General features: G+C 43.6%; 1 protein-coding gene across 1 annotated transcript in view; it reads left to right on the top strand.

The window, feature by feature from the left end:
* Window positions 1–13,716, top strand: part of NRK (Nik related kinase) — a 90,258-nt gene that overhangs the window by 37,981 nt on the left and 38,561 nt on the right. The window contains exons 8-15 of the mRNA XM_072334225.1: window positions 296–350; window positions 2,287–2,365; window positions 2,732–2,907; window positions 5,805–5,877; window positions 6,274–6,469; window positions 7,301–7,468; window positions 8,228–8,392; window positions 11,181–11,333. Of these exons, the coding sequence (XP_072190326.1) occupies window positions 296–350; window positions 2,287–2,365; window positions 2,732–2,907; window positions 5,805–5,877; window positions 6,274–6,469; window positions 7,301–7,468; window positions 8,228–8,392; window positions 11,181–11,333 (1,065 nt within the window). The remainder of the gene's footprint in view (window positions 1–295; window positions 351–2,286; window positions 2,366–2,731; window positions 2,908–5,804; window positions 5,878–6,273; window positions 6,470–7,300; window positions 7,469–8,227; window positions 8,393–11,180; window positions 11,334–13,716) is intronic.

Here is a 13,716-nt window from a genome sequence, read left to right as displayed (position 1 = left end):
AATGGTGTCTGCTGTACTCCAGCTCTTTTGGGTTTTATGAATGCAGAAAGCTTACGTTTTAGAGCTGTCTGCTTAAATGATGAATCAGCTATTCACAACTGCATGGGGAACGGGAAGCTTCTGGCTACTAGCTCATTTCTTTCCTGAAAGCTCAGGAGGGAAAGGGAAGGAGCAGAATGTATGTTGCTCTCACACAAAAATGACTTGATCCAAGAGAATTCTAGGGGAACAAAGGAAAACTGAAAAAAACCTTGAGTGTTTTAAGTTGCAACGTGCAATGTTTCTTTTCCTGCAGAGTGACCTCTGGTCCTTGGGAATCACTGCTATTGAAATGGCTGAAGGAGCTCCTCGTAAGTGGTTTGGTTCAGGGAGGGGGCACTATGCTTTGTGAACATGTTCTGTATTAAAATATCTCATGCTTGACTAATGCGCAGATGTGCAAAGCTCTGGTTATGGCTGGATCCTTAGAAATAATCTCTGAATTTTTTTCATTTCAGCTCTCTTGTGTCCCCTTCCCACACCTGAGACCCTGATACCCCTCCTTGATTTCACTCCCAATTTCTTAGTAGCTTTAGATAAATATTGTCTCATATAGTTGCTTCAGTCCATGATGCCAAGCTGCAGGAGTGTGCTGGGAGACACTTGCTGTCCCCTCACTACTCTGGTTAGTGTCTCACAGCCACTGGGCAGAAATCAGTGGCTGCAGGGTGGTCACATAGACCTCATATATTATTTTGTTTCTGCAGAACACTGCTTCCACCCCTGCACCCACAGAACAGCTGTGTTGTGAGGGTGTACACAGTCACTGCCGAGAGCACAGGAGATGAAATAAATTATACCCTGGCCTGAGCTCAAGAGCACGTAGGCTGTGCTTAAGAAACACTTTTGGCTGTTTTCCTGTCCAGCTTGGTTTTTAGCAGTGCTCTGGATCCAGCTGGAGTTGAGGAGCACTTTCAGAAACACTGCTTCAGCCTAGCTTCGTCCTGAGACGTGGGTCTGTGCAGTTGTCTTAGAATTTTTAGCTTCACATGCTGATTCCTCATTCCACTTGTAATTGATGTTGTCACTATTTTTGGCAGGGGAATGCAATAGATTGTATTCTGTTGCGTTGTGTTGTGGGTGTTTTGTTTTTTTTTTTCTTATTGTTCTACATGAGGTTATAGGACCCATATCCAGAAATCAGACTTCTTTGAACTGCTACCCCCACTATATCACAGGCTGTTGAAAATACAGAGGAGAAAGGCCAAAAGTCAGCTCAGATGTGGGAAATGATGGCAGGTAGCTACAGCAAGAAAGAAATAGGAGGCAGTAAAGGCATAACCAGGCCATAGTCTTGGTTTTACTATTTCTACAATGCTGCAAATCTATTTCTATTAAGAGAGTCACTTCTGAACACCCGCATATCATGAGAAATCAGCCTCCATGTAGATCCTACCAGTTGTAATTCAGTAGCTCTGTTTTGTGAAGGAAGACCTCTGACCCTCAATATTTCTTTGTGACAGACAGAGACTTGTTTGTAATTCCACATAAAATGCCTCAGGAATATGAGATATTATGGTCCTCAGGAATATGAGATATTATGGTATTTACTTTCTGTCAGAGTTCTCTGTAGTTTTACATTTCTGTAACGGTAACACTAAGCCGAAGTACAGTGGGCTGGAAAGAAAACAGTGTCTGAATGCATTGGTAGGATCTGTTGCAAATTGTCTGATAATGGTGCTCCTGCTCCCAAAACACAGAATAGATGAAATATGTGCTAAGCCATCATGCTCTGCTCCACTGACACAGTTCATGAGCTCTCCAATTTGCATCACATTTCTTCATCCTACATTTTCTTTTGTGCCATGAATGATACAGCTAAGAGTTCGGTGAAAATGTATCTTGTTGTTTATCTGAACCACAAACAAAGCATATCACATTATATACATGTTTCAATCCTAAATTTAACTTCTGTTTATGAAAAATTACCCCTTAATATACTAAAATTGTGAGTTTTTGTAATGTCCTTTTGAAGCCTTACGTATAAAAATAAGAATAAAGTTGCATTCCTAGTTTTCATGCAGCCTTTCTTTCAACTGTATCTCATGCAGCTGTTGATAACTGCACTGTCGTGAAAGCTTTCTTTGTATCTGAGACTTTCTTGGCTGTAGCATGAATTGCACTGACTAACAGCGAGGTCCTGCAGCAGGTGCTGTGCTGTAGGAAGTGGGAGAAGTGGTTGGGTCTGCCTGGGTGGCAGTGGTTGGACGCCAGGCTGTGTATTTAACTCTGTGGTCTCCTTTGCAGCCCTGTGTGACATGCACCCAATGAGAGCGCTCTTCCTCATCCCGCGGAACCCACCCCCAAAGCTGAAATCCAGAAAATGGTAAAAAGATGTGCTAAGTGTAATTTCTGCAGCATCGGGTTTAGGATGATTTTTAGCTCTCTTGTCCAAGAAATTGTGATCCTGTTAAACCCTGAAATGATCTGTTTTGTCTTTCCTCCACTGTTTGTAGTGCTGGGGTGAGCCATGGGTGCAGAAGTAGTTTGAGAACCAAACCTGTTCTTTTGGTCTGTGGATAATTTCCAGCATCCATTCCAGTCACTGAGGGTTGACATGAGTGACTGCAGTTTTAGTCCCAGTGCAAAATGAAGCCTTGCAAATGTAGTCCTTTATGTCACTTCTGGGGTAGTTCTCGTCAAACCAGTTGGAAAGGCTTATTATTTTACCCTGTTTTTCTGTCTTTTTAAGGTCAAAGAAATTCCTTAATTTTGTTGAAAGCTGCCTTGTAAAAAATTATTTGCATCGTCCATCCACTGAAACCTTGCTTAAGCACTCTTTTATCCGAGACATGCAGAATGAACGGCAAGTGCGCATCATGCTGAAAGACCACCTGGACAGGACCAGGAAGAAGAAAGGAGAAAAGGGTAATGTAGCAAAAAGAAACAAACAAACAAACAAACAAACAAAAACTTAGGCCTCTATTTTCTAAATAGAGTATCTAAACTACTCAGTAAGCCTTTCCTAGTCTCAGTTCATCTCTTGGTTCCTGATACCTTTATATGGTGATGCAGCAGGGAAATTAATTATAGCTTGTGAGTTCTTTGGAGGCAGAAGTGTTTTGTAGTGGAGCGTGCATGTCCTTGAAAAGGCTTCCAATGTCCATTGACACGCACATGGATATAATTGTTTGGCTTTTATACCAGATGCATGAAGTAAAAGAGAGAAATTGAGCTGGTTCCTTATTCTTCAGATTAAAATCTGGAAGAATCAGTACTGGAGTGGGAATGGTCCTTATGTCCAGACTGATGTGCAACAGAAAGTAAAGTAGCCTGCTGACCTGTGATTTTCCCTACCTTCTCACCTCTCATTCTCTTGTGTGTTTTACAATGGCTGGCGAACTGTGAGGATTAGTGACTATGAGGGCGAACTCACAGAATGCTGTAAAAGTGATAAATTATTTTTAAACTCTTAAGTGTTGGTCTGACAACAGGAATATTTGTGTCTAAAATGAAGTTGCTGTTGCAGTTTGAATTTACTGACTCCAGTAGTCATAGAATCGTACAACTATAGAAGGGCTTGGATTGGAAGGCACCTTAAAGATCATTCAGTTCCAACCCCCTGCCGTGGCCTGGTTGGCACCCACTAGTTCAAACCACCCAGGGCCCCATACAGTGTGTCCTTGAATACCTCCAGGAATGGGGCATCTATGGACAACCTGTTCTAGCACCTCACCACCCTGCGTAAAGTTTTTCATCCCAATATCTGACTCTTTTAGTTTAAAGCCGTTTTCTCTTGTTCTATCACTATCAAATCAAGTAAAAAGTTGGTTTCCCTTGTAAGCTCCCTTCATGTACTGAAAGGCCGCAATGAGGCTCCCTCAGCCTTTCTTCAGAGGGGAGGTGCTCCAGCCCAAGAGCATCTTTGTGGCCTCCTCTGGACCCATTCCAACAGCCCCACATCCTCCTTGTGCTGGGGGCCCCATGCCTGGATGCTGTACTGCAGATGGGACCTCATAGGAGGAGAGCAGGTACAGTCAGTCCCCTCCCTGCCCACTGCCAGCTCTCTGTTGATGCAGCCCAGGACACTGTTGGCCTTCTGGACTGTGAGCACACACTGCTGGCTCACATCCAGCTCTTTGTGCACCGGGACCCCCATGTCCTTCACAACAGGGAAGCTCTCAAGGAGTTCTTCTCCCATTCTGTATACATATCTGGGTTTGCTCCAACCTAAGGGCAATGACTTGCTCTTGGCCATGTTTAATATGGTTTGGTTTTCATGGGCCCACTTTAAGAGCCTGTCCATGGTCCTCTGGGTGACTCCTTCCTTCTGTTGTTTCAGCTGTACCACACAGCTTTGTGTCATTTGATCCCACTATGTCATTGATTAAAATGTTGAAGAGCACTGGTCCCAAGATGGACCCCTGGAGAACACCACTTGTCACCAGCCTCCTCCTGGACATAGAGCCATTGACCACAGCTCTCTGGCAGTGAGCATCCAACCAATCCTTCATCCAGCCTTCAGATCCATACCTCTCCAATTCTGAGATAAGGATGTGGTGCAGGACCATGTCAAAAGCCATGCACATGTCCAGATAGACTATGTCAGTTGCCCTTCCTTTGTCCACACCTACTCTCACTCCATTGTAGAAGGCCACCAGATTATCACTGTAAATTCTGTCACCTTTTTCAGCGGTGGGTTTCAAGGCACTTTCAAATAGAAAGACAGTTAAAAGGCTTTCATGAGTGCACTTGAGGGAGTAAAGATGTGGTGATAACAATCACATCTTGATAAGTAGTTACAGTTGGACATGGAAAATGCTGGTTTTAATCAAAATTCCCCTGAAAGAACAGTCTGAAACTGCCAGACTATACGCTTCAAAATATTGATGCCAAAATGTTAAGTAAGTTCCACTTTGTTCCTGCTCTGTATGTTAGCTGTATGGCATGCTAATGTGAAGTCTTCTCTTTTGAGTTATCTCCATGGTACTCTTGAAGAGAACATGAAAAATGTGGGTCACCTTCTCCTGAACTGCAGCGTTAAAACTGACATTGCTTGATCTTCAGCAGTGTGAGGAGACAGGATAAGGGGATATGGCCAGAAACCGGAGCATAGGATGTTCCGCACGAATGTGTGCAAGAACTTCTTTATGGTGAGGGTGACAGAGCACTGGAACAGGCTGCCCAGGGGGGTTGTGGAGTCTCCTTCTCTGGAGATATTCAAGACCCGCCTGGACGCCTACCTGTGCGATGTGGTGTAGGGAGCCTGCTTTGGCAGGGGGGTTGGACTCGATGATCTCTGGAGGTCCCTTCCAACCCCTACGATTCTGTGATTATCCCCATTAAAATTGTTCATTTTAGAACAAAAAGAAACATTTACTAAGGGCCTCGGTTTAGTTATGCAGAAGGCATGCAATAGCAGAAAAGGTCAGTAGAAGTCTTTTATCCCATGTCTAAATTTATACATGAAATAACCCTGCTGTTAATGTTGTTGGGAGGGCTGGCTATCACAGTGGGCTTTGGTTATTATATTGCAGACTGTAAAAACAAGTTAGTTTTGCAAAAACGATGTATCTAGTGAGGGGAAAAAGTGAAAATACATAAAGGGGCCCTTTGACCTGTGGTCTGAAGTAGGCTTTGCATTGCATACCTGAATATCTTCTGCTGCATTCACTCAGCCTCTTAGTGCAACTTGGGGCTTTTAAATTCCTGATGAGCTCCATATAGTTTGGTTTTAGTGCTGAGAAGCCAAGTTCAAGATAACATCTTAAATAACACCATCCTCCACTGGCATTTATTGGTCTCTCTCTCTTTTTTTTTGGTAGAAGAAACGGACTATGATTACAGTGGAAGTGAGGAGGAAGATGATGAGCTGAATGAAGATGAAGGAGAACCAAGGTTAATTTTATGACTAGAATATAAAGTCTGACTGGCCAACCTGTTCTCATTGAAGGCAGCTCTCCTCACGCAGATTTGCTTTCTTGCCTTACTCTAAATCCCTTATCTACTGTATCCACTCTGATAGCTTTAACGGTTTTGTAGCTATGGAATATAAATGCTGAGTGTCACAAGCTGCCACTTCATTCCCAAGCACGAGAGAGGAAAGTCTCAAATGAAGGTGCCAGTGATCAGCTTCAGGCTGCATTGTAGCACAGTAAATGCAGATGCATAGTCAACATGGCAGAGATTTATCAAAACGTTTTCATTTGCTAACACAGGACAACAAGCAGTTCCTTGTATTCTCCTTGCTTTAATGTTATGTTTAGTCATACAGAAACTTGTATTTTGTTTCAGCTCCATAGTTAATCTCCCTGGGGAATCAACTCTCCGTCGTGAGTTTCTGAGGCTGCAGCAGGAGAACAAAAACCGTTCTGACCCTCAGCGCCAGCAGCAGCAGCTGAAGGACCAGGAGAAATACAAGAAGCAGCTGCTGACAGAGCGGCAGAAACGCATCGAGCAGCAGAAAGAGCAAAGGAGGAGGCTGGAGGATGTAGGAACTGGCTTGTATTGTTATTCCACATCCCCTCACAAATAAAATATATGCCTGTAGAAAGTAGGCTTTGAAAGGCTGTGCTAAATTGTCAGCACAACCTGTCCTGCAGGTTTAACACTGGGAGAACTGTATCACTTTAGAACACAATGATATTAAGTGATTCTGAAAGGGATTTGTTCTTTTTCTGTTGACAACCTGCTCTCACCTTTGGGAGCTGCAGATGCAGGGCATTCCTCTTGAGCTTGGCTGTAGAAGTCCAGGCAAATAGGGTGAGAGTTCCTGGTTTGTTTCTCTTGTGCATTGTCCATTCTGAGTCTCTCTTCCTGATCCAGAGTTTTGGCCCTGCTTCTTTTAAAGATGTTACAAGATAAAAGCCTTTTCAGCTGTCTTACACATTATGGTGTGGCAGACATGGCTAAATCACTAACGGGTCTCTTCTCAAGAACATCTGATGAAGTCCAAGCATTGTGCAAGCAGTGGCTTTTGTGAAGCATGATGCTGTTCCAGCAAAACCAGGGGACTCAGAAAACCCTTCCTTCTCAAAATGGCAGAAAGATTAGCGGTCGATCACAAAAAAGAAGTAAACATACTTGCCCAAATGAATGGCAGATCAGCCCTCAGCTGCCAAAAGGGCAAAGATATCAGATTTGATAGTTACTGTGATGGCAATTTGTGGCTGTCTGCTCCTCTTGTACTGTGATTGGGTATCCCGTATTACGGCCTGCACCTCAGGAAATGGGCCTTGTGATTAATGACTACTAGCATAAATAATTGGTGGGTACAAAAGGAAAATAAAATAAGCAGTGTTATTCCCTGGCTCTCTTCCAGCATCAGAGGCGAGAGCAAGAGCTCCGAAGGCAGCAGGAGTGTGAGCAGAGGTGGGCTGAGGCTAAGGATGTTCAGAGGAGAGAGGAGAGGTGTCAGGAAGACAAAAGGGCTGTGGAAGATGATGAACGGTTCATAGCAGATGGGCAGAGGAAATCAGAAAAGAAGCAGGTATGAAAGGGTTTGCTGGCAGCAATTTGCAGCTCCCTGTAGATGTCTTTCTCAGTCCCCTTGGGGTTGTTGCCATCCACCAAGTCACAGATCAGAGAATGACTTCTTAATGCATTTACTGCCTCTTGTTCTCGAATACAACCTTCTCTGGATGTAACATGCAAATTACTTACTGATCTACAGCAATGATACTGCCTTTCCTTGAGGGTGGCAGTTCTGTTGCTGCTGTTTCTCCTTGCTGAAGTTGTCTTCAGTCACTTTAATCTGATTTAAGGTGCCTTCACCATGAAAGTTTCCAGCATAAGCTCAACTTAAGCTTAAATCTCGAGTCTTCAGTTTTGTTTTGGGTTGTACAAAGGGCAGTCTTTGACTCACAAAGTAAAAATGAAATCAAGGTTACTTTAACGCTGAAGTCTCATTGTCAAGTCTGACACCTTGACTGCAATGTTATCCTAAAGTTGCAGCAGATGAGCTGATTCATAATCAAGAAGAAACACGCATGGAATGTTTAATTAAAGCCCTCTGTTTTTAGGGAAAGTAAAAGGAAAAAAATGCAGTTTTCTGTTGTGCTGTTCCAAAAGCCAAACTTTCAGTGTTTGGAGTTGTTTTTTGCGTTCTTTTCCCCAGAGTTGTGGCTTTTCTGTCAGTCTTGCTGCAGTTGTGCTCACTTTGCTCTTTTGAAAAGCCAGTATTTCCAGCAGTCACCTCAGTTGTCCTCTGAGGCATTGTTCTCTCTGATGTTCATCACTCTGCTTTCAGAAAAAGGTGGAAGATGTGCAGCACAACAAGAAGGGGCATCGAACTCTCCCCAAAGATCAGACGCAGCTGCTGTCTCTCCAGCATGACCACAAGCAGAAGAAGAAGGAGCCTTCCAGGAGTTCAAATTCAGCAGCACATCTTCCATCAGGCAACACAACCAAGGAGGTACCAGCTCAGCCAGTGTAATGTTTTGGTGCAGTTGCAGTAATTATGCTGTGATGCTAGATGTGGTGATGCTAGAGTACAGTCTGATCATAAAATGAACAGCTTGACCTATGTCTATCTATACATTTAGGCTACAGTAAAGCCTTTGGTCTCCATTAATGTAGAGAATAAGGAAAAGGAATGGTTAGTCTCTGTCACTTCTACTTGAATTGGTAGAAGTGTTTGGCTGTGGTGAACCAGGAATCGTGATCCCTCTGGCCAACTAGCTGTCATACTCTTGCCTTCCAAAGATAATTAAGGTAGTGTCATCTGAGGTTTTAACAGATGTCTTTACCTGACTTTTGGGTTCACAAAACTGAGGCAGACACAGAATAGTGTCGTGCCTCCCAAGCACAGGTCTCTGTTTCCCTGATGTCAGATTGTGATGCCTTTTCATCTTCTTTATCTCCTCAGATTTTAGGTAGATTAGATTTGGTGGATGAGGGGTAACCACGTACAGTCATCAGTAAGAATTCTTGTACATTTTATTCTTTTTTTTAACTCTGAAATATTCTGTATTACAACTTGTTCTACTTAAAGGCTTCGAGTCCATTTCACACGTTATCTTACCATTCCTGGCACCTATTTTTCACAGGTACATGAGCCTGTCTCTATAGCTGGTGTGATTTCAAAGTACCAGAGCAAAGAGCTTGGCTTGGTCAGCATCAAAAATCTCTTCTCAGGGATGGCAGCAAATCATCTTTCACAAATACCCAAACCAAGCACATGCATAAGTTTGTAGAAGGAATGCAGAGTGCTTCTTTATTAACTTCTTGCTGCAGTTTTTAAGCAAGCACCCTCTTTGGTGTCACCTCTGTCTACATGCAGCTGGATCCCTGAGGTGAAATCTTCTATCATGATAAGCAGTTACATGAAACTCGTTTTGGTAGGATTATTGAAATGATGAATTTCAGTAACTGGATGGAGTATGCAGACAGCTAATCTGCAATGTGAAATCAAGAAAACAAAGGATGTTAAGTCCCTTGTTTGACCTCAGATCCTCAGGCTTTATTGCATTGGTTGATTAAAAAAATCATTATTGAAATTTGGATGAGCTCTTTTGGAAATCACTGTTTATTTGGTGCCAGAGGGTGGGATGTTATTCTGGATGGAGAGAAAGTTGGGTGTGGACAGAGCAGTAAGCTGCTTTCACTAAATAACAGCATCTAAGTCACTGAAATACTTTGCTAGGTTTTGGTGCGTGGGAAGAAAATGCAACTCTGTTTAATTCATTTAGCTTTCTTTTCTGTTTTGCTACAGCTAGAAGTCAAAAGATCTGTAAAATGTTGGCTCAGTCTTATATAGTTTTGTCATGCATTTCCTAAATGACCCCTTTGTAGCAGAATGAAATGTACCGTGGAATTTAGTGTAGGCAGTCACTGTTAACTTTTAATGTAATGGTGACATAAAATACTACTAATAGCGGGTGAGTTAGGCACATGTGGAAGGGAAACAGTAGGAGAACAAAAGGGAAATCACATCCACAGATCTGCCGTTTAGGTTCATATCATGGTGCTGTTATTGATGCCAGTGGTGGGTGCCATCATGTACTCTGGTTTTGAGGACAAATTCTTTTATGATATTAATTAATCTCAGAACTTCTTGGGAGATGCAGATCCTTCCATTGAATCCTAATTCATGCCAAAAAGTTGCTTTTTTTGTTGTTGAAATTTGATACTTTGTAATGAAGTCAGCGGACATAACTGGTTATGAGTCGGAAATGCTTTAAAGTTTCAACTGCTTTTAACAGTGATAATTCAATATTGGTCTTTAACAATTTGTTAGCCAAAAATATGCCTGTTCCAGCACTGGGAGAGGTCTGTGCAGGGTTAGATGCAACACACTCTACAGTGAGTTCTTCTTTTCCATAGTTTTTAGTTCTCAGTGGCATTTGCAGGACCAGCTATTGATATAGGAAACTAATGATCTCCAGAATTACTGTAGAGTTGAAGCGTTACAAACCATCAAAAAATACCCCTATAGCCTTCCAGAACCTCAAGTTTAACATTTGGTTAGCACAAACACCCAGGTATAGTGAGAGGCACCGTTAAGAACTTCTACCCAAACAGAGACAACTGGGTACAAGATGGCATTAATTTCTTGCTTGTGGAGTAGAGCTGTTCCTAGACTGCTAAATCAGAGCATGTGCTAAAGATTTATGCTAGAGAATGATGATGAGTCATGTTGAATGAAACTGGGAAGAGCAGTGGGGTCAAAACCACGGGATGAAGATTTTGTCATAAGCGGTGCCCTCAGGGAATAGAAGGACCTTTCCTTTCTTTCTATTGGACCTAGATCGTGTCTCGGTCTTTTCCATAGAGCAGTTAACATACCAAACAACAGGGCATTACAAATGTCTCAACATAGAACGCTGCTTGCAGTAAAGACAGTGTTGTAGAGGAGGATAATAAATTCACAGCAAAACAGGTTGCATGCTGTCAAAGGTAAATAAATGCAGAGAGATGGTTCCTCCCAGGTAAAACCTTAGCCTGCAGCAGGCAGAATAGCCTAGAATAAAGCAGATTGCAGCTCAGGCATGTCAGGTGCCTCTTGTCCTGCTGCGGTTTGGAAACTTAATGAGAAAGATAGAGTTGTAAATGGAGAGGCAGTGCTGGTTTGTACTGTGCCAGGGCTGACCTCACCTCAGCAGGGAGGTCTATCAGAATCAATGCGGTTCTGTGCTGCTGCTGGAGAGGATCCGGTCTGTGAAGCTGAGTGCACAACACGCCTCTTCTTTTCTCCTTTGCAGGCCGAGGGTCGAAGAAAGAGAAGTGATGGTGTCCAGCCTGCCCTGCAGTGGCCTGCAGCACTGGGGCATGACGCCATGCCACAGGCGAGGGTGGGCTCTGGGAGCAGCTCCAGCCCCTGCACCCCTGCACTGCAGAGAGCCGTCTTAGTGCAGGTATGACATGAGTATGGGTGTGGTATCACTGCCCTGATGCAGGGAGGAAGCACAGGCAATGCCTGAGCAGAGCAATACACCACAAACCTGGTTCCCCTCACTCCTGCCGTAACTGATGGAGGCCCATGAGAGCTTGCCTCCAATTTTCAGTGCCACCTTGTACTGCTGAGTTACAAGTGGAGTTTTACTTATGCATTGCAGCTTAGGTTTAGATAACAGTTATTTTTATACGTTTGATTCCTGACTGCTGACTCTCTGATATTACTCTTCTCTGCTTCATAAAAAGCCTGAATGACTGCGCTGTGATAGCCCCTGGATGATGTATTATTTATATGGTGCCATAAATATATGTGGCAGTTTACAAAACAACTCTGGAGTCAAAATTTGTATCCCTGAAGACTAGGTACACAAGCGGGATTGTTAGTGGTCTTATGAAATAATCTAAAAGTATAAGAAAATGGAATAAGGAGTAGTTACCAATGCAGAGTCAGGTTTTGCCTGTGGGTACAGTGTGGCAGGCCTGTGAAGTTCTGTTTCTAGTCTTCAGATTCTGCATCAGCATTTTCTAGGTCTTATAGCCCACACCTGTGAATAAGAGTTAACACTTCAAAACATGCATAAGGGACTCCTGTGTGCAAAAAGAGTTGTCCTCTGTGTCCTGTGTTGTGCACATCCGCTGTGCCCCAGCAAATACATTGTCCTATGATGGGCCTAAGGGCTGAGGTGATCTCTCTTATTTATACACATGGCTATATGCTTGCTTTCTTGTTGAGATGCAAAATGTTTTACATACTTTCATGTTGTTACACCTCCAAGACTGAGCTTTTCACTCCTCCCTTGTTCCAGTGTGCTTCTGTTTTCTCCTTGTTTTTTGCACTTAGCTCTGCAGCTTCTGTATGCTTTTATCAGTTTGACAAAAGTCACCCAACATCTGTCACTTGGATCTGTTGTGTCACTGGAAAAATTTCAGTGTTAAATGTACCTGAAGTGGTACCTAAACTGATCACTCTACCTATACAGAGAGAACACCCTGAGAAAGTCCTGCATTAGAATCCTCCTCAAAGCATTTTAGCTCCTGCTATATTTACCAGCTCCAGGAGTGCCAATTCAGAGTACCCATTGTTCCCAAAAACTCAGCTTCCTTTCAGCATCCTATTCTTTGACAGTGTTCGAAATGAGTAGCTTAGACTGCAGTTATGTTTTTCTTTCAGAAGGGACTGTAAGCATATATAAAGAAAAGAAAAGCAAGACACCAAGCAGAAAACAAATAAACTGCTGTAAGCGTGAGCACAGCTCATTTAATCTGAAAATCTCCACTTGTTTTGAAAAACACGGAGTGGCTGGAATAATCTTATTGCTGTTACCTTCCCCTGCAGCAGTTCATTTGTGTGTTCAGACATCCCCTCAACAAGGAGGATGTGCAATCATAGTGCTGGACCTTTGGCAGCCTCAGCTGTGCCAGACACCTGGTGCAGCATCTGACCACCTCTCCGGTCACTTCCATGTGGGTTTGCTGGTGGCATTCATGACCAGGTGGCATTTGTATGAACCTTGGGCATTGGTTGTGTGCTGCTGTGGTGTCTGGTGGCCTGTTGGATTCTGGAGCAAAAGGGGGAAGGTGAGACAGAGAAGTAGTGCCTGGATTGTTAGTGTCAGCACAGCTGCTCTGGTGGCACAGCATAGTGCCTCGCTGCTGAACCCGAGCAGCACTGTGAGCCCTTGGACATCTTTGAGGCCACTTACTATTACAGGTTATTACTATGAGGTCTTATCCCAGGCTCTTCTTAAGCTTAGTTGTAGCCACTGGAATCTTAGCATCACTGTATACTGGCTGTGCTGAGCTCAGTGTGTCCCAGCTCTACCTTTCTTGTAGCAGCACTGATGTTCTGCCTCCTCACACTGTATTTCTCAAAGCACTCTGTGCCTCCTCCTGCCCCTTGAGCCAGGGTTCCCCCAGAGCAGGCTTCCAGGCCCAGTGCTCCACCACCCTGCTTCTGCACATGCCCTGGAGTGAGGCTGCATGAGGCAGGTAATAGCTGACTGATAGCCTCCTCAGGTCCTGGTGGTGATGGCAAAATCAACATGGACAGCTGTCAAGAAAGGAATGGCCCAGTTTCACCCCATAGCATTACCTTGAGAAAATATCTGTGTATCTTTTCACATCTTTTTTTTTTTTCCATGGCACGTTTGGCAGCTTAAGTCATGAGTTTTGTGACTGGTCTAAATTGATGGCTCTAGCACTGATTCCCTGGAGAGCAGCTGCAAGGTCTACAAGAAGGTGCTTATATCATAGCCTTGGGCAGCTCCCTTCAGGTGAATATTTCAGCCCTATAATAGAAGCAATAGAGCACATACTTCAGGGCATCTGGAATTCTGCAGAAGC

This window comes from Excalfactoria chinensis, chromosome 4, assembly GCF_039878825.1.
Source record: "Excalfactoria chinensis isolate bCotChi1 chromosome 4, bCotChi1.hap2, whole genome shotgun sequence".
Lineage (NCBI taxonomy): Eukaryota > Metazoa > Chordata > Aves > Galliformes > Phasianidae > Excalfactoria > Excalfactoria chinensis.
This window is presented reverse-complemented; position numbering and strand designations above follow the sequence as displayed.